Below are 27,295 nucleotides of genomic sequence, written 5' to 3' on the forward strand. Positions count from 1 at the left end.
GCTCAACGTTCGGCGAACGAGTGCGAGCGCAACCTTCAAGTACAATGATGGTACGCAAAAACATCGTACGTCACCGCGCCGAGTGAAAAACAACAAAAAAACGTTGAGAATTCGTTGGCCCATCTACGTAATGGAAATTCCGTACTTATCACTCGCTCGCCGAACGTCGAGCCGGCAGGCAGCAGCGAGAGTTGTTCCGTGTGTGATATTATTTTTACGTTACTGAATTCCAAGTTTCGATCGCGAAGAATGTAGGGATAAAACGCTATTAATTTGTACACCTTTATCAGTGACAAGTAACGTTACTCGATTAATTATTAAGATTCTAAAACTTGTAATGAGAAACGAATTGCATATTGAAGCGACGGCTCTTTATCAACGTGTATATAGATATTTCACGAGACCAACTCGTCTAAAACATGAATGTAAACCGTGGTACTTTGTCGCTGTTACATCTCGTTTACGCACCGCGCTTTTAACTATCGATTTCGTGTAATCTGTTCGACTTTCGGGGAGAGAAATCTGTGCGACTTCGGCGTTCACGGCGTAATTCGCTCTGTCGTTCTTCGCAATTCGAACGGGCAGGAAGTAAAGAACATCGCTTACTGCATTTCATGGTATTTTACATCGCGTACGGGAGTATCCGAAATTTCGCGCGATCTATTTTCGCGAGTGAGTGCCGTGAGTGTAAGTGCAACAAGAAAATCTGATTGTGAGAGGAGGAGCAGGTATAGGCGGCATCGGGCAACGGCAGAGAAATCGTAAGGTAAGTGTCTTAAATTTTTGTTATTTGCTACTTGTGCAAAATAAAGCATCTGTTCTGTGCTTTTATTTTATTTATTCAAATGATTCCAACGAGCATTCGAATAAGTGTTAGAGACAAAACCATACGTATAAAATTTTGTGAGTTCATATTTAAAAGGAAGACTTTCAATATTCTATATAATTATTTTAATAAATACCCATTTTTTTAAATATAAAATATAAAGTATATTTAATACAATAGTTTCGATTTTGCATAATAATCGTATACATTTTTGTATTGTTGCAGTTTAACATGTATTGTTAGCGATGTACAACTTTGCTGTTGCGACTCGTATCAGTGAGTGACATATTACTTACTTTTTATTTTAAAGTGACGTTGCGCATATAATTACTTCTCTCTCTCTCTCTCTCTCTCTCTCTCTCTCTCTCTCTCTCTCTCTCTCTCTCTCTCTCTGCCCCCCCCCCCGTGTGTGTACAAATTCTTAAAAATACATAATGCTTGACCATAAACAGCGCGCGCGAAGCGCACGTTCTCTCATGTCTAGTATTTCTAAATTGTAAACCTTCATTTACTCTGAAACCTAAAAGAGAAGTGAAGCACATCGCGTTTCGAGAAAATCAATCGGCATCGCGGAGAAGGGCCTTAACTGTTCGATATTAACGACATTCGCGCTGGTAACATCTCTTTTTTGGTAAGGGATAAGCGCGCGCTTTGCGCGCGCCATTTGCTCTCTCTAAAAATTCGCATGGTTTGACAGCTGCAAATAACACGATTGAAGTATGTCGTATCGCACAAGCGAGACAGCCAATCAGCATCGCGAAAAAGCGGCAACAATACTTCGAGATATGCGACTAATCGACTTACATGCCTTTTTTAGAAGTGGAAGTGGAGTGGAAGTGGATTGGTTAAATCTCTAGGACGTAATGTTCTACTAAAAAATGTATTCTGTTTTAGTCAGTTTTTAAAATAATCTACACTTTCCTGCTGGATGCGTCTGTTCAGAGATAGTTCGCAGTGATTAACATTGAGACAAGGAAATCGATTTCCGGTGGATCCTGGGAATCTCTTTGGGGATAGTTTGCGCCAGATCATATTTGGTATAATTCAGTATCGTGAATAGATTTTAATTTTGCCTAAAGCTGAGTCTCCTTTTGCCCTCAATTTCATTCCAGACGGCAATAATTTATATACCGTTGAACTTGTCTCGATGAGTACTTTTGAAAAATATATAAGCACTTCCCCATATCCGACGTGGCACTTCGTGAGTGCCTCTTGTGAGATCCGTTAAAGCGATATTCGTCCGAAGTAGGCTGAGAATAATCTTCTATCGCGTGATTGAATCCATGAAGTTTGATTCACTATTGAAATCGCTCGATTCTCACTCCCTTTAAACTCAAGAATTGAAAATGAGACACGTAGTAAAATTCTTGTTAGTCTATTTTCTTATCCAGGGCCGAAAGCCCTTAATGTACTTCCCCAAATATCTAAGTAAATAACGTGTTCAGGTAGAACGTGCGTCTCGTTGTACATATAGAATATAACCGAGAGAGAAAGAGACAGAGTGAGAGAGAGTGAGAGAAAGAGAGAGAGAGAAAGAGAACATATTCAGAAAATATTTATATCGTACGGCACATCAAGTGTACCGAAAAGAACGGTTGTGCAAATTCACGTTGTGAGTTTACTGTCGATCGTTAAATTTTCATTAATTTATTCTTTTATCAACATTACCGACTTAGCGCAAGATATTATCATGCTAGTTAAAAACTACTATTACCTTATTCCTATTACTAATACTACTCTGTTACTATATCGCTACACTATTATTACTGCAACTATCACTCCTACTATTATTCCTATTACTATAACTACTATACAACTATCATTCCTATATGGTACCATTGTTACATGGTTATTAGAGATATTATCTTTTTAATATTTTATTTCGATTAATATTCTATTATTTTAAAATTTTTTGAAAGATTATTATTACTGTTATTATTATTATTACATTATTACTATTATTGTTACTGCATTAAATTAATAACACATTATTTTTATGTTTTACCCTGCTAATGTCATCTGTTGCAACGTATATTCCACTCACACTTCTCCGTCCGCGAATTATGTATAGAGACAAACGTGTCGATGCATTTGCCAATTGGTATTTTAACCACCCGCAATAACTACATTCGCCGATCATCGTTTACCAATTATACTTTTAGCTGCAAGCAATACACATAAGTAATAATTGTTTGTTGATCAACTAGCAACTACAAACGTAATTAACAAATGTAAAGTTCATTAAATTACATTTGATGATTACCAAGAGATTTATTACAATTTTACCCTTCTCTGCTTCAAAAATTGTTGGTTGCCACTGAATCAGTAGAAATATAATAGATAGAAATAAGCCTTGTACGGTCGGGTGGGATCTTTTGTGCCTATGATATTACGGCACTTATGTACATTTTTCGGTCCTAAATAAAGTAGCTCTAAAATTTCACGTAATTAAATTGCTAATCAATTTAATAATACCGATGCTAAGAAGTAGCTTTAGAATCATCGCAAAGGCTACTAAGACATTAGGATTGCAAGGGATACGTTGCGAAAAAGAACACAAAGAATAGCGACTTTTAAGGCGAACAGTGACACTACGTAATCTGCGCTGGGCTCACCCTTGGAGAAAATATACCTTAGAAAACCTTAAAATTTTACTTTAGAAGACTAAGAAATACGAAAAGTAAATTTGGACGCTGTAAACTTTTATTTAAGGTAAACTTAAAACTTACTTTAAGGATTTAAAGGACACCTTTAAGAATTGTGAAAAGTGTGTGATATAATTTATAATACCGCGTGCAGTTTTCTTCTTACGAGAAAGCGGGAACTTCAACAGGCTTGGCTATCTAAAAATTACGTTTTTTTAAGCGCCCAAACTTACTCTAAAATTTCTTAAGTAAACTCTTAAAATTGAAAGATTACTTTTAAAAACTTTAATTTCATTTAAAACAAATTTTTCCAAGGGCAAAAGAGTAGGTGCATAAATTTCACGCGATGATATCATTAGGCACAAAAGATCCAATCCGTCCTTACACGTGTTTCTATAATGTAATATTACACACATATACTGGTCAAGTTTCGCTTACATTGTTTACGTAAAATAATATTGTACAAAGACGAAGCATTACAATAGAACTAAACAGACTAATCAAGCTAACAGATTATGTTAAAATTTGTTAACTGTACATTTGCGACAAATCGAATGCAATTGATTTATTATGTAACTATCGTAACATTCATATAGATGCATGGTACTGCGAGTTAGATTAATTATTCAATCGCAACATTACGTCTCGAAGTCATAAGTCATAAGAAAGTTTACGCTCGATTATCGCTATTATTAATATAACATCATTATCGTTGCGCGCTTAATATCATACCGTTGTTATTATTGTCATTGTTATCACTACCATTGTCACTGTCATTGTAATGATAATTGCCATGGTCATTGTCCCGCGCAATTATTATTTATGTTATTACAGAGTGGCGTTTTATTACGATTCAATACCACGTGTACATACCACTCTGTATTTGTGCGCATGAATCATTTCCATAACCATAATTAGCTAAAAACGACTAACATAAGATTTAAATGTGGTTCCGCAATGTTTTAAAACAAGAGTTACACACAGGTAAAGACGGCTTCGCCGTTTGCGGAAGCAGTTCCATCGAAGATTTATATGCCGCGGCTTTATTGTATACGACATTTTTCATGTAAATACTCGCGTTGTACTTGAAAAGTTTTACATAAGAATATAAGGTAATTAAGTTGCTCATACCATATATTATAACTTCTTTTTTAAATGCCTTAAATGGAAGTTATTAAAGAGAAAAATGTTTTGCTTTAAGAGATTTATATATTGTGGCAAAAACAATTCTACTGTACCCACCGTCCATCTTCTAGAAGATACCAAGATTGTTTTCCTTTTTCTTCAAGTTAAAATAAAACATTATTTATAATTTCGTAACACGCTTTGATTTGCGTCAACAAAAGAGTAGGTTTATATCAACTGCGAGAGAGAAAGGAGAAACATATACGCGGTTTTTAATTTTTATTGCGCTTGACGGCATGCGCGATAATTGCCGCAATTAAAACTAACAACGCTCCTAACAATCCAAGCACAAGAGCCATGAGAATTGTATCGATTGGCAACCACGGGTCCTCCTCTCGAGTCCAGGTAACAGGCTCGGTAGTCGCAAACAAACTGTAAACGACGAACGCTTCCTGCATTATTCAGGCAAAAAGGGAACTGTACGAACAAATCAGGTAAAAAAAACTCGAATTATAATCAGAGCTGGGCAATGTGCTTTATCTATAGTGCACATCTCCGATTCTTCAGCTACATTGAGGAGGTAATGAACGCGTTAGGAACATTTAGGTAAATGCGCGCTGTCCAAATCGTTTCGACGCTCAGACACTGTCTTCCACGCCGCTTAAAATTTTACCGTTTTACGGCTCTTTATGCATTTCATATGTAAAGGATGTTTCGATCGTGTTTTGCGCAGCCCTGAGTATAATTAGCAACGTGGAATGCCGACGTGCTGGTTTCCATCTCTTCCTTGGCGAGCTCGTCGAAGGACAGCGTGATAGCGTCGTCCAGATCCTTTCCCAACTGTTTGAATGCGGTTCTACCGAGCCAGTCGGCTAGATCGTTGCGATTTAGCTGTCGGAGCCGATGTATAATCGCCGCGTGCGTCTTGCCCCGACCCTCCGCGGGGGAGCTGTTCCAATGGAGCAGTTGACGCAGACACGGGATCTCCTCGTCCACCTTGCGTTCTTTTATTCGCGAGAATAGCTAAGCGTTAGTTGGATTGTTCGCGAATAAATCGAATTAACGAGGCAATTGATTAGCGGGGGTCGGATGCGATTTAAGTTTGTACCCGCAGAAAAGATTTCCAGATCCAATAGATATTGCGGATCGTATATTAATCTGAAGTGCAACATTCGTAAATCTAGAATAAAATATTGGCGCGTGAGAAAAGATAACGCCACGAGAAAAGATTCATTCTAAACGCAAGAACATGTAATCTTAGAGTTTATATACACTGTTAAATTCGTAGAGACTCGATGAGTCATATTTGGCTCAATGAGTACGCTAATAGCACAGTGCACTGGCTACACATTGGCCCAATACAATCAAATAGTGTACCAATGTTTAGCCAATGTTTGGTCAATGCACTGTGCTACTAGGGTCGTCGCCACTGCTTCTACTCTAGTAGCATTGGCCCAATACAACCAAATGTTGGACCAATGTTTAACCAATGTTTGATCCAATGCACTGTGCTACTAGTCCTATAAGTAGCCCAATATTTGGTTGTATTGGGCCAATGTTAAACCACAATGTTTGGCTAATGCACTGTGCTACTAGGGAGGGTAGTCGCTACTGCTTCTACTCTAGTAGCATTGGCTAAACATTGGCCTAATACAACCAATGTTTAACCAATGTTTGGTCAATGCGTCTACTCTGTAGCACAGTGCATTGGCTAAACATTGGCCCAATCCCAGTGAGAAATGATTCGTCGAAACGATGTCGAATCGACATCGACACTGTCGAATTCGACGTTGATTCGATATCAATTCGACGGTGACGATGTTGATTCAGCATCGTTTCGACATCGATTGAGTCATTTCTCGCTGGGTAGAACCTGGACCAAGTTCTAGCATCGTGGACACAGGCCTTGAGAAATGATTCGACAGCGTTACGACGTCGATCGACGAGTCATTTCTCGCTAGATAAATACGTCAAGAACATTTTTGTCGCGCTATTGAAAATCCTTTCTGAGAGAGTGTGTGTGGGAGGATTGGGCTGACCTGCCGCGGCCAGGTTTCTCGGCAAGTCGTAGGTCGTGTAATGAAGCGCGGCGACCAATCGTCTGCATTCGAACGGGTCCAGCCGAGCCGCGAGATACTCCAATTCGCTCAGGTTCACGTCTATCGTGCCGCGGACTCTCCGGATAAAAATCGTCGCGCTGATCGCGAGCGCGCGGATAAAAACGATCGTCCAAGATCGCATTTTTTCCGCCAAACGCGACGTCGCGGGGAAAAAAGGAGAGAGAATCACGCAGAGACAAAAGACCATCACTCTCGTGTGCTTTTATTTTTTCTTAATTCGAAAAGACGTCCCATCCCTCCGCTCGTTATCGATCGACCCTCCCCTCGCTCTCATCGCGTCTGCCTCTTCGCTCTCCGTCCCCCTTTCTTCTTCCTGTAACATTTGTAACAGGCGGTCGGCGACGGCGCGTTCTCCAATCTCTCCGCTTCCTTGGGGACGATCGGCGCGATGACCTCCGTCGCGATATGCGTCAATTCCGGCGACACTGCCCTCTTCCTCTTTTTCCGCAGCTTCCTTCGTCCCTCCTCGACTTCGGAGGCGAAATCCTTTCTAAACGCATTTCGCGGACACCTCGCTCTCTTACATTTTATATTCTACACGGAGAGAATTTTCTTGTAAAGTTTACCCTGGGAAGTCACGATTGCGTGATTTTCCGGATAAATTTTCAGACAAAACTCCCTCCGTGCACCGAATCTCGGAATCACACCGTGAGATAACGCAGTTGCCTCATACTGACTCTTTTCTCCGCCTCCCCGTCAGCTTGTTGAAGAGCCTCGCGCACTTGTTTCTCACGAACAGGGTGCAGCAGCAAGTGCAAATTATAATCGCGACTACGATCCCTCCGGCGACGTACAGGGACAGGGAGACCGGTCGGCGTCCTAAAATGCATCGTGCCGGCCACGAATGTCGTTGCTCCGGAAACCGTCATTCGACTCACCTAACAAAATGTCGTGGATGCTCGCGCTGGTATTATTCATTCCTCGTCTCTTGAAATGCTTTCTCTCTCCGTACCATCTTGCCCGGTCGTATCGGTAAATGCTAGTGGAAAGTGTCAGGGGCGAGCAATTGACATTTCACGGTTAGGCGAATCGCAATACATAACGAATACGTGAAACGAATTGAAATATCACACAAATCGCGCATACCTGGCTAACGTCACATCTTGGCGTTGCGCAACGTGAGATAAAAGATGGAGCTTCTAAACTGCGACTGCAGAAAGTCGGAAGAAAAAAATGTTAATATAATATAAAATTATACATTACGATATTTAATAATATAATGATATGTTTATTTAAACACAAATTTCAAAGAATTTAAAGGACTCAGAGCCGTGACAGGGTGGCAGTGTCTAAATATTCTATTCTAAGTTTATTGCGAAAAAATATCACCTCGGCCAGGGTTAGATGATATATTTTTTCGCAATAAACTTAGAATAGAATATTTAGACACTGCCACCCTGTCACGGCTCTGAGTCCTTTAAATTCTTTGAAATTTGTGTTTAACACATACGAGCCATACTAAAATGTTTATTTAAATTAAATGTTATATTTAATATTATAATAGATTAAAGTGAAATAAATTTATTAATAAAGTCGAACGCAAACATCGACGTCAAACATTGTAACCACAAGATTTAATGTTTTTTTCGATTTCGAGAAAAACATTTCTCAATTTTTAGAAAATTTCAGTCTCTTAGTTTTATTATATATAAAATTTAAGGACATTGCTTTTGTATTAATCTAACACAATATATTTATTGGCATATAAATATAAAATATGTACAAATTTCATAATATTGCATCACGCTGCATCATATTCATTAGTCACGTTTCTAAAAAAAAAAATATCAATCAATATATTATATAATAATTGCATACAGCAGTAAAATTTTCGTAGCACAAAAAGTTAGTGATATAAGTTTCGTAAATACTATATCATCTTGCGAAGAGCACATCGCTATCGGGCGATCGACTAACTTTTCGATAAATGTTATCTTCAGAAAAAAGCGATATACAGGGTGAGGAAAAAGTATGGAAACCCTTAAAGTATTTGAAAACTATGCATTTCAGAAACAAATGTTTAAGACAAAAGTTGTATAGTTTCAAGAGTGACATAAGATGGTATCATTGGTTTGACCTTGGATAGTCGTTTGAAGGTTACATGAAGGTCATCTTGAATTTTTAAACCTCCGTTTCTGATTATATCATCTTTTTCTATTAATTTTTCAGGTTTTTCTGCCTCCATGCAGGTTTTTGTTTAAAAAATTCAAGATTACCTTCATGTAACCTTCAAACGACTATCCAAGGTCAAACCAATAATACTATCTTATGTACCCCTTGAAACTATATAACTTTTGTCTGAAAAATTTGTTTCTAAAATGCATAGTGTTTGAAAAATTTGAGGGTTTCCGTACTTTTTCCTCACCCTGTATAATACATGCCACATACTCGCCAGTTATATAATTCAAGCATTGTGCGCGTCTTATTTTAATTTGCATAAACTTGATAGATTTTCGCAAAGATCACGTCCAGCGTTTGCTTCCAAGCTTGCTGCGCATCTGGCGTGTATTGCTTCCCGAATAGGGAAGGGAGGGCCTCTAAAATTATTTGTTTCAAATTCTGAAAGGTAATTTGTTTCAACTATTATATATTGTAAGAAAGGGGCGTATATTAAAAACACACGGTGGAGCAAATGTCAAGCTGGCAGAAATGTCAGGATAGACACGATACGAGTAACTACACTGAGAAAACAAAGTTATTGAAATGACCGAATACGTTTAGTCGGCAGTATTTCTTTAGTTCGAACATACAGCGATTTATCGAAACATATATTTTTATCCAGATACTTTCAGGCTCTAGATGCAAGACCTTTGTATCTAAGGTACAAATCAGTTTGTACGAAGAGACGATGGGAAGCGGGTTTATGGGAAAAAATTTAGATACAAGATATATCGCTGTTGTATCGTCGAATGTAGAAGACAATAGGCATTTACCTCGAATTGCTGCCGCGTTTGCCCGCGGTTCTTATGTTTCTCCGTAAAATTGATCAAGCTCGCTTCCATTAATTCTGGATCGTTCATTTGTTCAAGCAGCTTCCCAAGTGTCGCTATGATATTAGCACAGTGCGCTTGAAACCTTTTATTTCTCGGCAGTTCGTCGAGAGGGATATGCTTGAACGACTTGAATTCGTTTTGCGCTTCTGGGAATTGCTTGAAATAGCTACAAAGAACAAGTTCGGATTACGTTTCAAAGTCGAGAAATGAACAGCTTCGAGAAAGCGGGGAGCGGTTCGTTGTTAAAATCGTATTAAATTATGCTTTAAAGATGAAAAAGTGGAGAAATCTTTTTATGTCATGCATTGACTGTAAAGTAATAAATAATAATAATGAGAACGTGTGATTCCTGTTAACATTTAAATGATCAACTTAAGTGAATTTCGCTACAAGTGTATGATTCTTCTTCATACGTTTTAATATAAAAAAAATAACTTATAACTACTCCAATCCAAATTCTATAGACCTGATTACATTATTATTAGTCGGTCTAGCGACATTAATATTTTTGCACGCAGCTTTATTATATTACAGTGAGTTTGTCAGCTTCAAAAGAGTGAGAGTCCACTCCAGAAAATTTAGAGAGAACACCCACAGAAAAATTTCCGGATCCAATGCTATTACACTTGAATGTATCATAAAATAGGATCGATATAGCGCCAATCATATTTATTATAGAGAAAGGAATGTTTTAATCTTAAATAAAAAATTCTAAAATCTAGAATAAAATGATAGTATGTATCGTTTTTTTTCGAATATCGCAGTGCCAACTTCGTGCGTGTAAAATGGAGGGAACATTTATTCTAAACGCAAGAATATATAAACTTACATTTATATAAGTTATTCTTGTCTCAATACAGTAAGTCAATCTTTTTTAATTCGATAGGTGAGAATAAGAATTATTGATTTTATTTTGATATTGTCTTATTTTTATGCCAAATGAGGTTGTGAGAAATATAAATGCGTCAAGAATATTTTTGGTCTCAGTAACAGAAATCCTTTCCGAGGGTGAACGATTATACACAGGTCTACAAGGGTCATGTTAATGGAATGAAACCAAGTGCACTTTATGTAATTTTGGTCGCCGAATTCGAATCTGGCCTCGGTTTTCTCCCATCACGTCAGAATTTTTAGATATGACCCATTTTTTATCTTGAGCAAAAAACGGAAAAATACTACTTATTTCAGCGGTATATTTAATTAACAAAAAGCACAAAAAAATGAAAAGTGATACACACAGAAAAATATATACTACCTGCAAGTAAAGATTATTTGTTCCAAGTATTTGATAAGTTTATATATCCGCAAATCTATCATAATGTCGTCGCAAGTGTTATATTTCCTCAAAACATATTCTGGTTCTTATGTAAGTCTAGTATTTCAAACAAGAATACATAGAATTATTTGAAGCAAAACAATTTCCTTCTGATTTTATTAAAAGAAGCATATTCTTTCATTCAATAAGTTTTATAATTTTCTTCAAAGAAGAATAAATTCTTTCTTTGAGTATAAGATGGCAAGCTTTCTAAGACTAGTAACAAGTACATCTTAAAACTATTATTAAGAAAATATTCTTTGTTAAAGCAAACTATTACTTAAACGGAATAAAATAGACCGAGTAATTACTTTTCTTGACTGTACAATAATATTTTTCTGTGTGTACGAGTGCTGCTTTCGCGACCGTGAGTAAGATAAACACAGGTTGACGACTTTCGCTCGATTGAGACCGTTTCTCGCGAGCTCGGATTGTTAACGGTCAGGTGAGTCAACGAAATTGAACGAAGAGTAAATAAACAGCGACAAGCTCTAGTCAACCTCAATAACAGATAATATTCCTTATAAAAGGAAGAAGTAATGTGAAACATCTGAAAACACCGTATTTCCAACTTTACCGCTAATGTCTTCAAAACGGAACGTGATTGAAAATTTCCGATCATTCTTGAAATCAGCATGAAAAACTGAGTAGAAAACATGTGTTATGATACCCTTTACTCTATCAGTTGCAAAATGCCTAGGGACAAACTTGAATTTTTCCCTTTCTTTTTGCTTAAGACCAAAAATGGGTCATATCTAAAAATTCTAACGTGATGGGAGAAAACGGAGGCCAGATTCGGATTCAGCGACTAAAATTACATAAAGTGCACTTGGTTTCATTCCATTAACATGAAATTGTTGAACATTTGTAGACCTGTGAATTATCAGCGGAGAGTTTAAAACTTGTATCAGGCCATTCGAAAGAAGCGCACAGCGCGAAAGTGTAATATGCGAACATCTCTCGCGAGGTTACAAAAGTTACAAAGTTCTATTTGCGGCACCAACTGCCTCGGTATGCCGGCGACACAACATTAAGCTGTAAACAGCTATCCGGTGTCGCAATAATTTGTCGCGGTATCATACGCGATAATGAAAGCGGCGTTGAAATTTTCACGACGCGCGTTCCGCCGCATCTTCTGCGTCGTGGCATCGCAACGCGGCGCGCATTGACAAACGCGAATGGTTCCGACGAAACGTGAGGGTAATCGCGACGAGGCCCGCGGTACGTGACATGGTTCTTTTACCATGCACCAGATACGCATCGGCGATTCATTAAATAAATGAATGGCTTGTTAGAATGCGGAAGTTCCTCGGCGCGAGGAAGCTACGGTCGCGTCACGAGAATTTCGCATCGCCACCGTCGCGTTTCTTATTCACGATCTTGCATTAAGGAACGTCATTATTCACGCGTTTATTTATTGTTTACCGGCGCGATCACACCCTTCGTTGGTACTTCGAAATTGCAAGTGTGTGCCTATAGATTGAAAGAGCCCAGTGAGAAGTGATTCGTCGAAACGATGTCGAGTGGTGTCAATGTCGTTTCGACATCGATTAACGAGTCATTTCTCGCTGGGAGTGTAAGTAAGTAACTAAAAACTGTGGAAAAGAATTAGTAAAAAGCGGTTCCTCCCCCAAAAATGAGCCTTTTACCTCATTTCTTATAATCCAGTTTCGAAAACTTATGGGAAAAATCTAATTTTTATATATTAATTGACTATGGCTTATTAACTACGGCTTTGAAAAATCAGGGTCAAATTTATTAAAATTAGATATCCAAATTCTATGTTCTGCGTTATTCTCATTTTTTGGTCTACAAAATAACAACGGCCTAATTATGCTGGAGAAAGCTTTTATTAGTCTTTATGAAAATTAACACTGTCTTTTAAAATTACAAAAAATAGATTTTTCCCCAAAATTTTTTTTTTACTTATAGTATTTTTCATTGGCAAAATTGGCGCGCACTGACAATGAGTGCACACCAAGGCCTGTTCATACTCGCAGAGATTTTTCTTTTAAAATTTATCCTGAAAATATTGTAATTGTGGGACAACACGGCATTTCAAAGAATTTTATGGGAGTTTTTTGAAATTTTACCATACATTTTACTAGTAAAAGTTGGTATACTTTTCACTAGTAAAATGTGTACTAACTTAATCCTTAAATACAAGATTGAACAAACCTTAGCGTGCACTCAGCGCGCACCAGTTCTGCCATCGAAAAACGCCGTCAGTTTCTTATTCTATTAAAAACAAACTCGGTCTTTTACATCTCTACGAGTACCGATTTGGCGGAAAGTAAGCGGATGAAGAGAATTCGCAGTTTACTTACGTCATTAGAAGGGATACGCCGACCGACACCTCGTCCTTTCGAACGATCGCCCATGTGTTCTGCACCAGCCTCTTTTGCTTCTCAGTGAGACCGAGCTTCTCATCTACTTTATTGTCGTTAAAGAAATCGAACAGGCCACGGAACAACGCCATTGTTCGCTTCGCCGTGCGAGAATGGAGAGCCTGATCTATGGAAAACAATTGCACCGTTGATCAGATGATTATTCCGCAAATGATCTTCAATGGGAGACTCAGCTTCTCGTCGCGAGAGTAAATACGCTTGAACATGCGATATTAGCGTTAAACGCACGATTGCGCCTCAATGTCCTTTCGAGAAACTTGACGATTGAAATCGGCCGCGGTTTCACCAACGTCACTGAACTTGAAACTTAGTTTAATTCGTTCTTTGTCTTTTTGCAACTGTTACTTTAGAACGAGGCAAAGAACGAATTAAGCTAAGCTTAAAGCTAAACAACGTTGAAATCGGATCTTAATCGCGAGCGATTAATAATCCGAGTGAACGTAAAAGTAATTCACAGGTGTTTGGATGAAACGGTGTGCAGTTTTATTTCAATATCGACTCTATCAAAGCGCTTGCGTTTAAGCAAAAAACTGCACAGCATTGAAATGTAACAGGAAAAGACGCGAGAGAATGTGTTATTACATTTTTTTTAAATGAACGTTGCACTGAATATGTAAATTGCTTCGATATACGAACGGCACTAATCTGAACTTGTGCATTTGCTAAAAGAGAGAAGCGCTTTATTTTTACCACGCATCGAAGTCAACGAACAGAGGATTATCGCAGCGGGTCACTTTTGTATGCCTCTTTTTTTTTAGATCAAATAACAAAATTGTTCGTTCGCGAAGGTCACAATTGCAGGACAAAGTGTCCGTTAACGAGAAAATTGAAAGGAGCGGCAGGAACCCGAGGCGAAATCGAGTGACGTTCGTGCCGAGCGATTCTCTCGTTCGCGCGCGAAGTCAATTGAGCCGCTCTTTTTCTCTCGATTTCGGTGGCGCGATTATCTAAACCGCCTGTGAATGAAGAGACGGAGCGTGAAAGATAACTGAGGCTAAAGCCCGATCTACAATGTGCTCCCTGCGTCCGGAAACATTCTATCTCGTGGTCAATAAACGCGTTTAAAAGATTTGCACAAGTAGACAAATCGTACATTGTACGACCGTACGTTGTCGACAAATTTTTTTTTTAAGCGTTCCGATTTGCCTATGCACACGCAAAATGGAATGTTTCCAGATGCAGAGAGCGCACTGTAGATTAGGCTTAATACCAGTGGCGGTGAGCGAGGAGGAAACGGGAACGGCCGGTGGGCACTGCGCGAGCAACTGTACCGGACTGACACGATGAGGCCCGCTTATCGAGAAATCGTATCAATTACGCTGTAATTCAGTATGATATGTCACATGCGACGCGTGCTGCACTGGTCAAGCGGCGACTACTCAATGCTGCGGCCGATCTAACTATTTTAAAGTCGTTCCCACTCCACTTCCGAGGATACCCCGACGGAGGAATTGCGTTACACACGAGACGTTTTCGTAAGACCATTGAACACGGTCGCGACTCAACTAATCTCTCTCTGACCGTTCGATCCTATGGAGGGGGTAGTTGCTCCTTCCAGTATTATCGTTCAATACATAAGACAAACTCTGTAAGGCTTGTCACTACCTTCGGGAATCTAGACTAAACAGTAACGGGAAGTGACGCCGCGCCGCTGAACGAGCGGCGATACAACCGTTCTTTTCAACAATCGCGCAAATTGAATTCGATTTATAGCGACGATCAACGTACGTAACCCGAGGCTTGCGTTTCGTCCAAGGGGGTAACCACTTAATGTAATCATGGGACAGTGTCTCCGAAATCATTATGAAATCATTATAAAATCCTTACGAAATCTCCATGTAATCGTTTTGCTTTCATTTTCAAATTTCCTCACTTGTTAGACAACAAACATTAAATTTGAACATCTTCTCAACTGATTTTCATTGTCCCCAAATATTTACTTCGTTTAGTGAATATTCAAATATATACATCATAGTACACCTATAAGAGTGTTTTGATTTTTTTCATAATAAGACTGAAGTAGTTGCCGTTAGGCATTGATACACCTTTGCGCGCAAAAGAACAAATAAACAGTAGATACAAATATAAAATTACTTCTCGTCAAGACCATGGTTAGACTGGCGGGAAAAGTGGAAAGCGAGGAAACACGTTTTCTACCTAACCGAATACTACAATCTTAATTGAAATTACTTCTACAAGCAAATACTTATTAGTAAAATCAAAGACATAATGTTTTGAGGAAATCTAACAGCTCTTGACAACGTCGCCTATTTTAAAACGTGCATAAGAAAATTATTTGCAATCAGACGAAATTATATGAAATCATATGAAATCAAATGAAATCATGTAATCGGTGGGACAACATTTTAGCTACCCCCTTGGTTTCGTCTTCCGATTCGAAGGCGCGCCTCCGCTTGCGTTTAGGTATTGTATGTAATTTCATACGTATTTTATTGCGTAATTTGTGTACAATGAAATAAGTAATTTTACATATTTCCGCACGGAGAGAATTTCCTCTTGAAAGTTATCCTGAAAATGATGTAATCGCGTGGGACAACATGGCAGTTTGAAGAACTTCAAGAGAACTTTTTGAAATTTTACTATACATTTCACTAATAATATTTTCACTTTACTAGTAAAACACTGTGATCGTGGGATATGGCGTTGAGAACAATTTTATAAGAATTTTACCATATACAATTTTACTAGTGATTATACATTTTACTAGTAAAATTATGTAATCGTGGGACAACATGGCAGTTTGAAGAATTTTATAAGAGGTTTTTGAAATGTTTTAATTGTGCGTGTGTGTGTGAAATGTATGGCAAAATTTCAAAAATTCTTATAAAATTCTTCAAAGTGCCGTGTTGTCCGACGATTATATAATTTTCAAGATAAATTTTCAAAGAAAATTCTCTCCGTACGGAATCTTTAAAATAGGACAAACACTTTAAACAACACGTGTTTAGATATTCTATATATTTTATTGTATAATTTCTTTCATTACTTAACTCGAACAGCTTTTGTATGAAACGTTTTTTATTTGACTAATATTTTTCGAGATATTCAAGGAAAACTTCGTAACTCCTTCAATATTTTACTTTCGGTATCTCGATATCGCACATACCTGATGCTGACGATGATCGCATGCTTATTGCATCTCGTGGAAGCAGTTCGGTATGTGCGGGGGCGACTTCAATGGTCGCCGAGCACCTACGTGGAAGCGGATCGCTAGCGCGAGAGTCCCATAACGCTGATCGCGCACGATATATTACGCTAAACGATAAACGATATGTCGTGCTACGACGAAACACTTCTTCGCGCGCGACAATCTCACTCGCTTTCGCGCGGCGATGCAGGCTGCGGTCAAGCTGCCGCTATCAAACGCTTCGAAGCATTTCCTTATTCTTTCATCTTTACTGAAAGAAAGGAAAAGAAGAATACTACGGAGCATTTGTAGCGGCAGTTTGACTGCAGCCGCACTCGCGACGAACGTGGAAATTGCTTCAAGGACGGATCGTTTCGCTAGACACGGAGAGAATTTTTTCTGAAAATTTACCCCGAAAATCGTGTCATCGTGGGACAATATGGCATTTTGAAGACCTTTATGGGAGTTTTTTGAAATTTTATCATACATTTTACTAGTAAATAACTGCAATGTATTAATATTAAATATAATTATATAATTATACCCCATCATATGTTATATAATTATATAATTATATCACATACCCCATCAACGTGGCCAATATTGACCACTTACCGCGTCGTCGGGCCAGATTGGACCTACCTTTTGTCGCTTCTGGCCACACAGTCTGGTCATTTTGACCAGAGATCAGGAAGGAAGGAAACTCCTTCCATAATCGGTTTTTACCGTCACCGACAGATATTGCGCACGGTTCGAACTCTGCCGCGTTCGCGTATCGAGTACGGGAAGAAATCGCGATTGCTCTCTGCGAATAATTGGTGATCGATATCATTGCGAGATCGCTGATTTTATTTCGTATATCTTAATTAAGTTATTCAATATTGCAGAAGGAAAACTACCGGAAACTATCGAATTTCGCCTCTTCTTTCGACAGGACCCAGACAGCACAGATCTCCTGAAGACGTTTTAAAGACATCCTCTGGACGTCCTTACGTCCTAAGAATGTTCCCAGGACATCCATAGGATATCGTGTGCTGTCTGGGGAGTAAAGCCAGCGGCGATACTACTTTTTTCTACTGGATCGCTTACTTGCGCCGAATCATAAGATTGCACAATTATTCGAGCTTTTTCAATTTTCACTGCCTCGCAACTTCCATAGGTGCGACGCCTGAATAAATTCAACTTTCTTTTTTATCAAACGGGACTTGTGCGCCTTTATTCAATTCTAACAGAGCAAGCTTGAAGGAAAATCTAAATCTTATACCATTAGAATAAGTTACTTTTATTACTCTTCATTATTCGCTTATTTTAGTCAGTAATTATTCATTAAAATAGTATTAGATATAAGAGGGAATAATGCTAAATAATTATATAGTTATAAGGATTACAGATGTAAGAATTAATAATACTTGTGGCGAGAGAAATTCTGCTACGACGCTTCGGAGTTCGGTAAGCGCTCTTATCTCTCGCAACGACGATAGATGCTCGCCGTACTACACACAGAAAAATATTATTGTACAGTCAAGAAAAGTAATTACTCGGTTTATTTTATTCCGTTTAAGTAATAGTTTGCTTTAACAAAGAATACTTTCTTAATAATAGTTTTAAGATATACTTGTTACTAGTCTTAGAAAAGCTTGCCATCTTATACTCAAAGAAAGAATTTATTCTTTTTTGAAGAAAATTATAAAACTTATTGAAGAATTCCGTATGCTTCTTTTAATAAAATCAGAAGAAACAAAATTGTTTTGCTTCAAACAATTCTATGTATTCTTGTTTGAAATACTAGACTTACTAAGAACCAGAATATGTTTTGAGGAAATATAACACTTGCGACGACATTATGATAGATTTGCGGATATATAAACTTATCAAATACTTGGAACAAATAATCTTTACTTGCAGGTAGTATATATTTTTCTGTGTGTAGCGAGCGCTCTACAAAACGGTACCATGATACAATTCGTTCGATTAGTTCTAACCCGTTTTCGGTTTAATGAATTAACTGCTATCGTAACAAGTTATCGTCTAAATTAAAACGTAAGTTAAAGTTTATATATGTACTGCCACATCAAGAAAGACGCAACTGTAATATTTTATAAGGAAGCGTTATAAGCGAAGACCGATAGAAAAGCTTCATTCGAACGATATCAGCGGCCAAGTCTTATCTCGACCAGCTCGCTAATCTCCCATAAACAACGAAGGACCCCCACACCCTGTGGCGGCTATTGGCATACCAAAAGACAGAGGAGACGAGGTTTCCTCCAGCCCTACTACCCTCGCCATGGAGATTTTGCGGACCAGATACCACCGCTTCGTCGTTGTCGCACACGGTTAGTTATTCTTCAACCACTCTACCGCTAAGACGTTCGCTGACTTCACCAAATTTCAACGCATTATTGATTCACCGTATTCTAATTTACTGTGAGGATAGCAGGAGGCATTTCACTCTCTTGTATGGAGGAGCTGAAAGTATCTCGCAATATACAGTATACATATATCTTTTATAAAGAGAATAAGACAGTATCAGTTTTAGGTGAGTAAAGAATTTTGTAATTACTTATACTTTGTTCAGACAGTGGATCACTAATCCCCTAATCCCCAGTAAACCCGGTGAATGCGGGGTGGCTGAAAACTAGGGAAGAGATTAGAATTTACAGGATTCTATAATTTAATAATCTGCTAATTGACTGATTTGACGAGTGATAGCTTATTAATTTCCCTGATTTTGTTCAGTTACGAGTTCTTAGTCTATAACTCGATAATTTCTATAACTCGGTAACATGGGATTGTATCTTCCATCGGTACTGCAGGTATACTGTTTTATCCACTGGCAATACTCGTGGCTACGTAGTTCTACATCACGTTAGACCACGTGCGGGCGCCAGTGGGCAATTGAACCGAAAACGCGGGTGTACATGGCGCATGCGCGCATGTCCGCTACCTCGTTGTTCGCCGAATTTACTTCCGAGAATCTTCTCTGGTGATCATATGTAGGTTTCCATTAGATTCCAGTCGAGGCGGACGAGAATATCGAAAGGGACGTTTAAAGAGAAGAAGGTTGAGGAGAAAACGCGAACGCACTGCCACTAGTCTTGATTTATTTTGTGTTTTGTGACCCATATTTACCTCATAGCCGTCCTGTGTTTGTGTAAGGTTCGAACTTTTGTTACTGTACGCGTGTACTAGCTGCGTTCGACAATTGCAAATCTGAGGCGTCGAAATGATTTTCCTCTCTATCTCATTTACCTCTTTCGCTCGCACGAACGCAAGGGAACACTCGGACGCCTCGGATTTGCAACGCCGAACGCAGCTATTGTAGTAGAGGAAAGTCCTCTGTTACGAGATAAGCTTCTAATATGAGACAGCATGTTTTCAATGTCCAAATTCAATTACAAATCTACTTTAGCAACGAGTACGCGATCTAACGATCAACTTTCCGCCAAGCAGATTTCACTCCAAGGGCAATAAATCCATGGTGGGACCAACAGATAATGCCAAATAATTCAGCAGAAACTCCTATCCCATATTAGGAGCCTATCTCATAATAAAGGATTTTCCTCTATATATTGTAATATCAACACATGAGACATAAGAGCAAGATCACACCCTGAAAAATACCAAGCTTCCCCTTTCTTGACCACTCTTGCCTCTCTGATTCCTTTTTTGGAATGCAAGTATCCCATATTTAAAAAAAAAACCCTATTTCCATCTTGAAAGGTTGAGAGAACTAGTGTTGACTCTCACATTCATTTCGAGGATACTCTTTGCTAATAATCAAAATAGCAAACTTGTAAGTTTACAACGTAAACGTGTCCTTATTACCTCGAGTTGCAAATACCTCGAGCCAGAAGAACTCATTCTGTCGCAAGAAATGTGAAATGAAACCAAGTTAAAACGACAAAGTCGACGTCTTGACATAAATTTCGCTTAACAGTCGCGTCGTAGACTTTACAAAAGTTTTTAGAACCAGCAGGAACTTGTAAGCTTGTGGATGCTTTGGAATTTAGCTCGAGTTTTCAATATATCTAAGTAGATTTTATTAATTTAACGAATATAATAAATGGTATTTTAAACAGATCCATAGATTGCAACAATGGACCCCAGTCTAGTGGACCGTATTCTGAACATGCACAAATCATGCGAGCCCTTCAGCATACCTGTGCCACCTCCCACTGTTCGGAAAAGGGAGAGCAGTGTTGAATTGTACGAAGACTCGCGTCCTCAAGCTGACGAATGTATAGAGTCGGAAACGGACTATATAAAGGAGTATATACGGAAAGACGACGAGGAATACATCAAGGTGATTAACTTTAAGATGCCAGACTTAGATCAGATTAACTCCAGGGGCCAGTTTCACAAACGTCGGTCAACTGTTAACCAGAGTTCAGTCAACTCCCTATCTTTTCCTATCTTATTGTCTAGATAAGAGACAGAGAATCAATTAACTTTCGGTTAGCAGTTAACCGTCGTTTGTGAAACTCGCCCTAAGAGACCAAAAGTACATCACCTTTAGGTTTTCTCAACGTAACTTTCGTCAAAGTGCATCGAATGTGCTCGAAATTGTACAGTAGACGCCCTGATAATAGGTGCACCTTGTACGTGAAGTGTAATGAAATTTGACAAGAGACACCGTGATTTTTCCAATTTTTCATTCGTGCACTTCAAGAAAAATCGAAAGGTGATACAATTTTGGCCGGTGCTGTAACGTAACGATAATTGCGGTCTGTATTTTGCTTGTCTCATTCCTCCCTGCCACTTTTTGCAGATAAAAAATAGTATATTTCTCGACAACGATCATATGGATGAAGTGTCGGAAGTATCTGGAGAGACGATTGTTCGCAAGGAGAATACCATGCGGCTTTACCGGATGTTCAACTTCGCCTATCGGCCTAACGTTAATCTGCCCATTCTCTCGATGAAGCACAAAGTCGTGTCCATGATCGCGAGCAATTCCGTCGTCATCATTCGCGGTTCCACGGGCTGCGGGAAAACGACACAGGTGCCGCAGCTTATTCTCGACGCCGAGTTCGAGAAGAAGCAACACTGCAACATTATAGGTACCTCGTCGTATCTGGAGACGCGCTGCGAACGTTTAAGCGGGACGTTACTTCAATTCCGTCGGCATTTTTTGTAAAACGTAACGCGAGAGCGTTTGTATTTTGCAGTGACGCAGCCGAGGCGCATCGCCGCTCTGAGCATCGCGAAACGCGTCAGCGAGGAGAGAGATTGGCCCGTCGGTACAATCGTGGGATATCAAATGGGCCTGATCAGGAACATAAGCCAGGACACTCGCATAACGTACTGCACGACCGGCGTGCTCTTGAATAAGCTCACGAACAAGAAGCATCTGATGGACTACACTCACATTATACTGGACGAGGTCCACGAGCGCGACGAGGACATGGACTTCCTTCTGCTCGTAATCAGAAAATTGTTGCGTACAAATTCCACGATGGTGAAAATCATACTGATGTCCGCGACGATCGACGTTGATCGGTTTTCCGCGTATTTTTCCACGCCCGTGGAAAATCAACTTCTGCCCGCACCGATCATCGAAATAGTCAAGGGTGGCCTTTACGATGTCTCTGTATATTACTTAAACGAGATGGACAATCTGGGTAACGTAAGTATAGATTTTCTCGCACGACTAAAGCGCGATCGAACAACGATCGTTTCAGTATTCAAGAGCCAGGCACGATCGTTATCCACTTTGGCGAAGGAGAAAGGACAGAATATTGCGCGTTAGCAAAATTCTCTATTCTTAAATTCGAGGCTGCCATTGCTCATAATTGTCGCAAGTGTTAACGTGTCGATAAATTTCTGCTTGTATTTTAAAGGCGGATCGAAAGTATCCCAGCCATGTACACGCGATGAGAATACGATTAATTTCTTTTTCATTTTTATTTCCTATTTGATTAATTTGATCAATAGGGAGGCAATTATGGAAGATATGAATTGGGTTTTTCGACAGATTCCCGAGGTAGACAGGGAACCGAAATTCACGCTCGCCATGGCAGAGTTTTCAGCGCGTATTATACATGTTTTCGACAGTATTGATAAGAAGAACAGTGATACAAGTAATGAGTACGAGAGGTCCACTGTGTTGATGTTTTTACCGGGATATGGCGAAATCGAAGAGTTGCGTACCGTGCTCTTGTCGCCAAAGTACGCAGACACGAATTGGGATATAATTATTTTGCATTCGTTGATCTCGACCGAGGAGCAGGAAAATATATTTAAGAAGCCACCGCCGAATTCCCGGCGTCTCATACTGTCGACGAATATCGCCGAGAGCAGCATTACCGTGCCCAACGTTAAATACGGTACGCCGTAATCAGTCGGACTAATTTTATCCATCCGAATCCAACTACTTGCGGATGTATAATTCTCTTGCTTTTTTTTGTTGTTTAGTGATCGATTTTTGCCTGACCAAACTTCTCGTCACCGAGCCTGGAACTAATTACCAGTGCCTGGAGCTTTGTTGGGCGAGTAAATCACAGTGCCAGCAACGTGCTGGTCGTACGGGCCGCGTGATGGACGGTAGGGTGTACAGAATGGTGCCGAGAGAGTTTTACGAGGTGAGTACAGATCTTGGGGGGGTCAATTCTGTATTTTAGAATACAGTGGAAATGTTGGAAGTGGCTTTGTCTCTTTCTAAGAGGACGGTTAGAGAGAGACAGTGCTACTCGCTTTTAGTATTTTCACTGTAGTGTAAGATACAGAATTGATCCCCGACCATTGACCTTAACTCGTCGCAGAATCTGTAAATCATATTATCCACGATGAAATTACAGAAGGTTTTGCAAGAAGAGGCTGTTCCGGAGATGCTCAGAGCTCCGCTCGCAAATGTAATTCTCAAAACAAAACTGTTGGGCATGGGCGAGCCGAAGGCTCTCCTCGCCCTTTCTCTGGACCCGCCCAATCTCAGCAATATACGGAACACTGTATTGTTATTGAAGGAAGTCGGCGCGTTGCTCAACAGAAGCGGGCAGGAATTGGACGGGGACATGACGCCCTTGGGTCGCGTAATGGCCAATTGTCCGTTAGACGTGCGCGTGACGAAGCTGATTGTTCTAGGTCACCTTTTCGGCGTCCTGTCGGACGCAATCATCATCGCGGCCAGCATGGCCGTCAAAGACATATTCAACATCGGATTTTTCGAGTTGGAATCGACCTATCACGAGAAACTGCACTGGTCCGCCAATTCCGACAGCGACTGCATAGCCTGCTTGAACGCCTTCAAAGTGTGGCGAAACGATAAGGCGCATCGCCGTATAAATAGTCCTTTCGAGGAGAAGGAGTGGGCGCGACGGAAGAGCCTCCGCGTGCGATCGCTGCGCGAGATGGACGCCTTTATATTCGAGATAACGCAGAAGCTGCACGATTTCGGCATAACCGAGATAATGAGCTCCGATACGAACACCTGGGAGGCCCTCAACATCGATCGTACTTTTGTACTCAAGTTCATAATCGCCGGTGCATTTTATCCTAATTATTTCGTCAAGTTCCCGCATAAAGTGAAAGAACACGAGCAGGCTATAGAGAGAACCCTGGCTTCCCGCGACCCGTCGAATACAATTTTCCTACACGGCTGGCCGTTAAGGCAACCTGGTTCGCTGTACTCAAAGAAATTCCAAGAGATCTTTGGAAATCGCATGAAGCTCAAGAACTACGAGAACATAACTGTGTCCTTCGACGGGTCAAGCCGCGTTTACGTCGAATACGAGGCGAAGAATCGCGCGCCGGCCGACAACACTTTCGTTCGAGATTGCGTCAAGATGCGGCACTGTCGGAACCCGATTGAGATAGACTTGTTGAGCGAGACGGACGCTCGCTGCCAGGCCGAGGACCTCGGGCTCACGAAGGACTACGGCAGAATTCTGTTTCAGCCTTCCAATCCGGGGGAACCGCCGTGCAGACGATACATGTACGACAAGAAGCCGTATCCGGATTTACCGGAGTACTCGGGGTATCGGTCCAAAGTGAGGCTGCAGGGTCCCTTCTCGCCGATAGAGATTCAACTGGCCCATATTGTGATCAATGGAATAACGAAGACCGTGAGCGTGGAGAGCACGTCGGTGAATTCCGTTCTGCTCGACAGCTGCCCGGATAATCCGAATGGACTTTTCCTGGTGGCGCAAAACATCGTGCGAGATTCCAAAAATCCGTCGCACCTAGTTCTACGAAATACAACCCTCCTGCCTATCACGCCCGGTCTCACGTCGCTCATCGCTTTAATCTTCGCACCGTACATGGAACTACGCCGTAGCCCGCTGGGCACTTATTACACGGGCGCTCTGTGTGGACTGGGATACAACCGTATCACGGAAAAGAGCTTGTTTCCAGAGCACGATCTGGAAATTCTATTCGACGTCGAGTTCACGATAAGCGACTTGCGAATGGTACGTAGTCTAATACTCACAATTTTCACGTTTATGACACACCCACATTCGACCTGGAATTTTTCCTTTCGCCCGCAATTCGTACAAATGTAAAATTGAGGCAGTTAAGATGAATCGTAAACATTCTGTTGGCAGATCAACAAGTTGCGCCACTGGATGAATCTGGCGATGAACTTCAATCACAGATCTGACATTGTAGACGACGAGGCTCATCATGAGATGACTGCAAATTGCCACAGCGTAATAAGAAATACGTTCAAGAATGTGATATACAAAACCCGTGAGAAGATAGAGCCTGTCCCGGTCAGTAATTTTGACAAGTGGAACCGATACGACGAGACCCTGTTTCTCGTGCCTGCTCGGGAGACCTCGAGGAATACTATTGTATACAGTTTACACAAGGCGTTGGAATTGAATGAGAAGAACGACGAACTGGAAGACATGATCAAGCATCTGCTAGAGTTAGAGACTTTAGCTTATCAGTGAGTGATACACCATTGCAGCTCTATTTTCATCATTCGGCAAATCGCTTGAAAAATTATACCCTTAAAACAAAACGTTTTCCATTGCGTTGTACTCACTAGAACGCTTTCGAATCAAATACAATGTCTCATTACTAATTCTCGCAAACAGTGCGTGTTACAAAGTATTCAAAAATTTTTTCACGTAAAATATCGTGTGTTTGAGCAATCAATTGGAAAACATGTTTTTTTTTTACTCATGTAACTCTCAAACATTTAATCAAGCGTAGTGTATTCCGTTAAAATCAGATTATTCAAAGTACATTGTTCTCTGTCGATATTAATATTTTATTTTCTGCCCGTAGAGACCCGCGTGAGACGAGCATTGCGTCCGTGTGTTGTAAATTGTGTCAGACGGAAGTAACGGGTATCATCAATCTTCGTGCGCATTTGTGTTCGGCGGAGCACGCAGCGAAACAACAATTGATTGATACAACCGCTGAATTTGGAGAAGCCCTGCAGAGTCTTTTAGATAAGCTCAGGCTGTAATCTAATAAGTAAATCTGACAGTTGCATTTGTCTAATTTTTCTTCTCCGAAATATCCGATAAAATTTATCTGACCGCGACTTCGTACAGTTTTACGAATCGTACCAAAGTGTATTTTGTGATAATTACAAGGTTATTTGTTTCATATCTACGAGTGAAGTATGTACAATATGTAACTATATTGTAAGAGGAGAAATGATAACTTTTTCTTATATTTTTTTATAAGTAAAATATTGTTTTACTGCAATACCTTATTTTTCTTTTACTTATGTACAAAAATGAAGTTTATTTTGTATTAAGTACAGCGTTATTTGTTATATATCTAGGAGCTCATCATAACTCTAAGATATGAAAGAGATAATTGCTTTTTCTCATTGGTATCGTCTTTACATTCTTATTTCACAATTAAATTGTAAGAGGAGAAATGATTACTTTTTCTTATATTTTTTATAAGTAAAATATTGTTTTACTGCAATACCTTATGTTTCTTTTACTTATGTACAAAAATGAAGTTTATTTTGTATTAAGTACAGCGTTATTTGTTATATATCTAGGAGCTCGTCATAACTCTAAGATATGAAAGAGATAATTGCTTTTTCTCATTGGTATCGTCTTTACATTCTTATTTCACAATTAAATACATGTTAAATTTTTTTACAATATTTTCAAATTAACATACCAATTTAGCTGACTCTTTTGAACATTCGAGTTTTTCACAGATGTATTATACATATACAATATATGCGATGTATTTTACATTTGTATTAAATTTTTTTATCAAATACATAACGAAATTATAATTACAAATTATAATTGCTTAAATAAAATTACATTGTACGTAACGTTTCACGTAATAACCTTTAAATTACTGTGACTCGTGCAGGATATAGAAGTTGAATTTTATACTTTATATACAGGGGGTTAATTAAAGACCGCCCACTAAGTACATAGAGTTATTCCTTATAAAAATCTGAGTCGAAAAGTCCTGAACCATTTTTTTTTCTATCATGCTTAAGTGGTACATTTTATTGATTCCCCTTAGGATTACAAGGCGTTTTTGAAGGAACGTGCCCAAACCTCTTATAACACCTCTCTCTATATCCACTTCGCTATGTGGCGATCGAACGAAAAACCAACGTTTTTGTTTGGTTTTAAACCCGGGTCTTCGGATTACCAGACCAGCGCACAATCCTCTGCGCCACGATCGCCACATATGCTTAATAATAAATGAGTTTATTAAGTCAATCCACTGAGCGCCGCTCGGCCGCCGGCCAAAGGCCGGTGCTCAGTGGATTGACTCAT

The 27,295-nt window shown here is 39.6% G+C and overlaps 3 protein-coding genes across 9 annotated transcripts; 1 reads left to right on the forward strand and 2 right to left on the reverse strand.

Moving 5' to 3' along the window:
• Window positions 1-3,716: 3,716 nt before the first annotated feature.
• On the reverse strand, window positions 3,717-6,837 carry LOC105561867. The gene is made up of 3 exons (XM_012012222.1): window positions 6,636-6,837; window positions 5,350-5,600; window positions 3,717-5,048 (listed from the first exon to the last, which is right to left on the reverse strand). The coding sequence occupies exons 1-3, from the start codon at window positions 6,835-6,837 to the stop codon at window positions 4,869-4,871; spliced, it is 633 nt and encodes a 210-aa protein (XP_011867612.1). The 3' UTR covers window positions 3,717-4,868.
• A 1,526-nt stretch (window positions 6,838-8,363) lies between these two features.
• Window positions 8,364-14,886, reverse strand: LOC105561828 (globin). Of its 4 annotated transcripts, none has more exons than XR_001008928.1 (5): window positions 14,643-14,884; window positions 13,352-13,538; window positions 9,650-9,875; window positions 9,071-9,275; window positions 8,364-8,488 (listed from the first exon to the last, which is right to left on the reverse strand). XR_001008928.1 is itself a non-coding variant. In XM_012012171.1 (5 exons), the coding sequence occupies exons 2-4, from the start codon at window positions 13,501-13,503 to the stop codon at window positions 9,144-9,146; spliced, it is 510 nt and encodes a 169-aa protein (XP_011867561.1). In that variant the 5' UTR covers window positions 13,504-13,538; window positions 14,643-14,886; the 3' UTR covers window positions 8,364-8,488; window positions 9,105-9,143. The 4 variants fall into 4 exon arrangements, 3 of the variants coding, with proteins under 3 accessions (XP_011867561.1, XP_011867560.1, XP_011867559.1); XM_012012171.1 differs by having other exon boundaries at window positions 9,105-9,275; window positions 14,643-14,886; XM_012012170.1 differs by having other exon boundaries at window positions 8,364-9,275; window positions 14,704-14,885.
• Window positions 14,887-18,445: 3,559 nt separating this feature from the next.
• Window positions 18,446-26,240, forward strand: LOC105561827 (putative ATP-dependent RNA helicase TDRD9). 4 transcript variants are annotated; one of them, XM_012012167.1, is made up of 9 exons: window positions 18,446-18,913; window positions 20,660-20,883; window positions 21,349-21,640; window positions 21,749-22,206; window positions 22,555-22,906; window positions 22,995-23,161; window positions 23,378-24,985; window positions 25,121-25,467; window positions 25,812-26,240. In XM_012012167.1, the coding sequence occupies exons 2-9, from the start codon at window positions 20,677-20,679 to the stop codon at window positions 25,993-25,995; spliced, it is 3,615 nt and encodes a 1,204-aa protein (XP_011867557.1). In that variant the 5' UTR covers window positions 18,446-18,913; window positions 20,660-20,676; the 3' UTR covers window positions 25,996-26,240. The 4 variants fall into 4 exon arrangements, with proteins under 4 accessions (XP_011867557.1, XP_011867555.1, XP_011867556.1 ...); XM_012012165.1 differs by lacking the exon at window positions 18,446-18,913 and adding an exon at window positions 18,920-19,736; XM_012012166.1 differs by lacking the exon at window positions 18,446-18,913 and adding an exon at window positions 18,920-19,731.
• Window positions 26,241-27,295: the final 1,055 nt, after the last annotated feature.

Source organism: Vollenhovia emeryi, unplaced genomic scaffold (genome assembly GCF_000949405.1).
Source record: "Vollenhovia emeryi isolate VEMERY1.0 unplaced genomic scaffold, V.emery_V1.0 DF939199.1, whole genome shotgun sequence".
Taxonomy (NCBI): Eukaryota; Metazoa; Arthropoda; class Insecta; order Hymenoptera; family Formicidae; genus Vollenhovia; species Vollenhovia emeryi.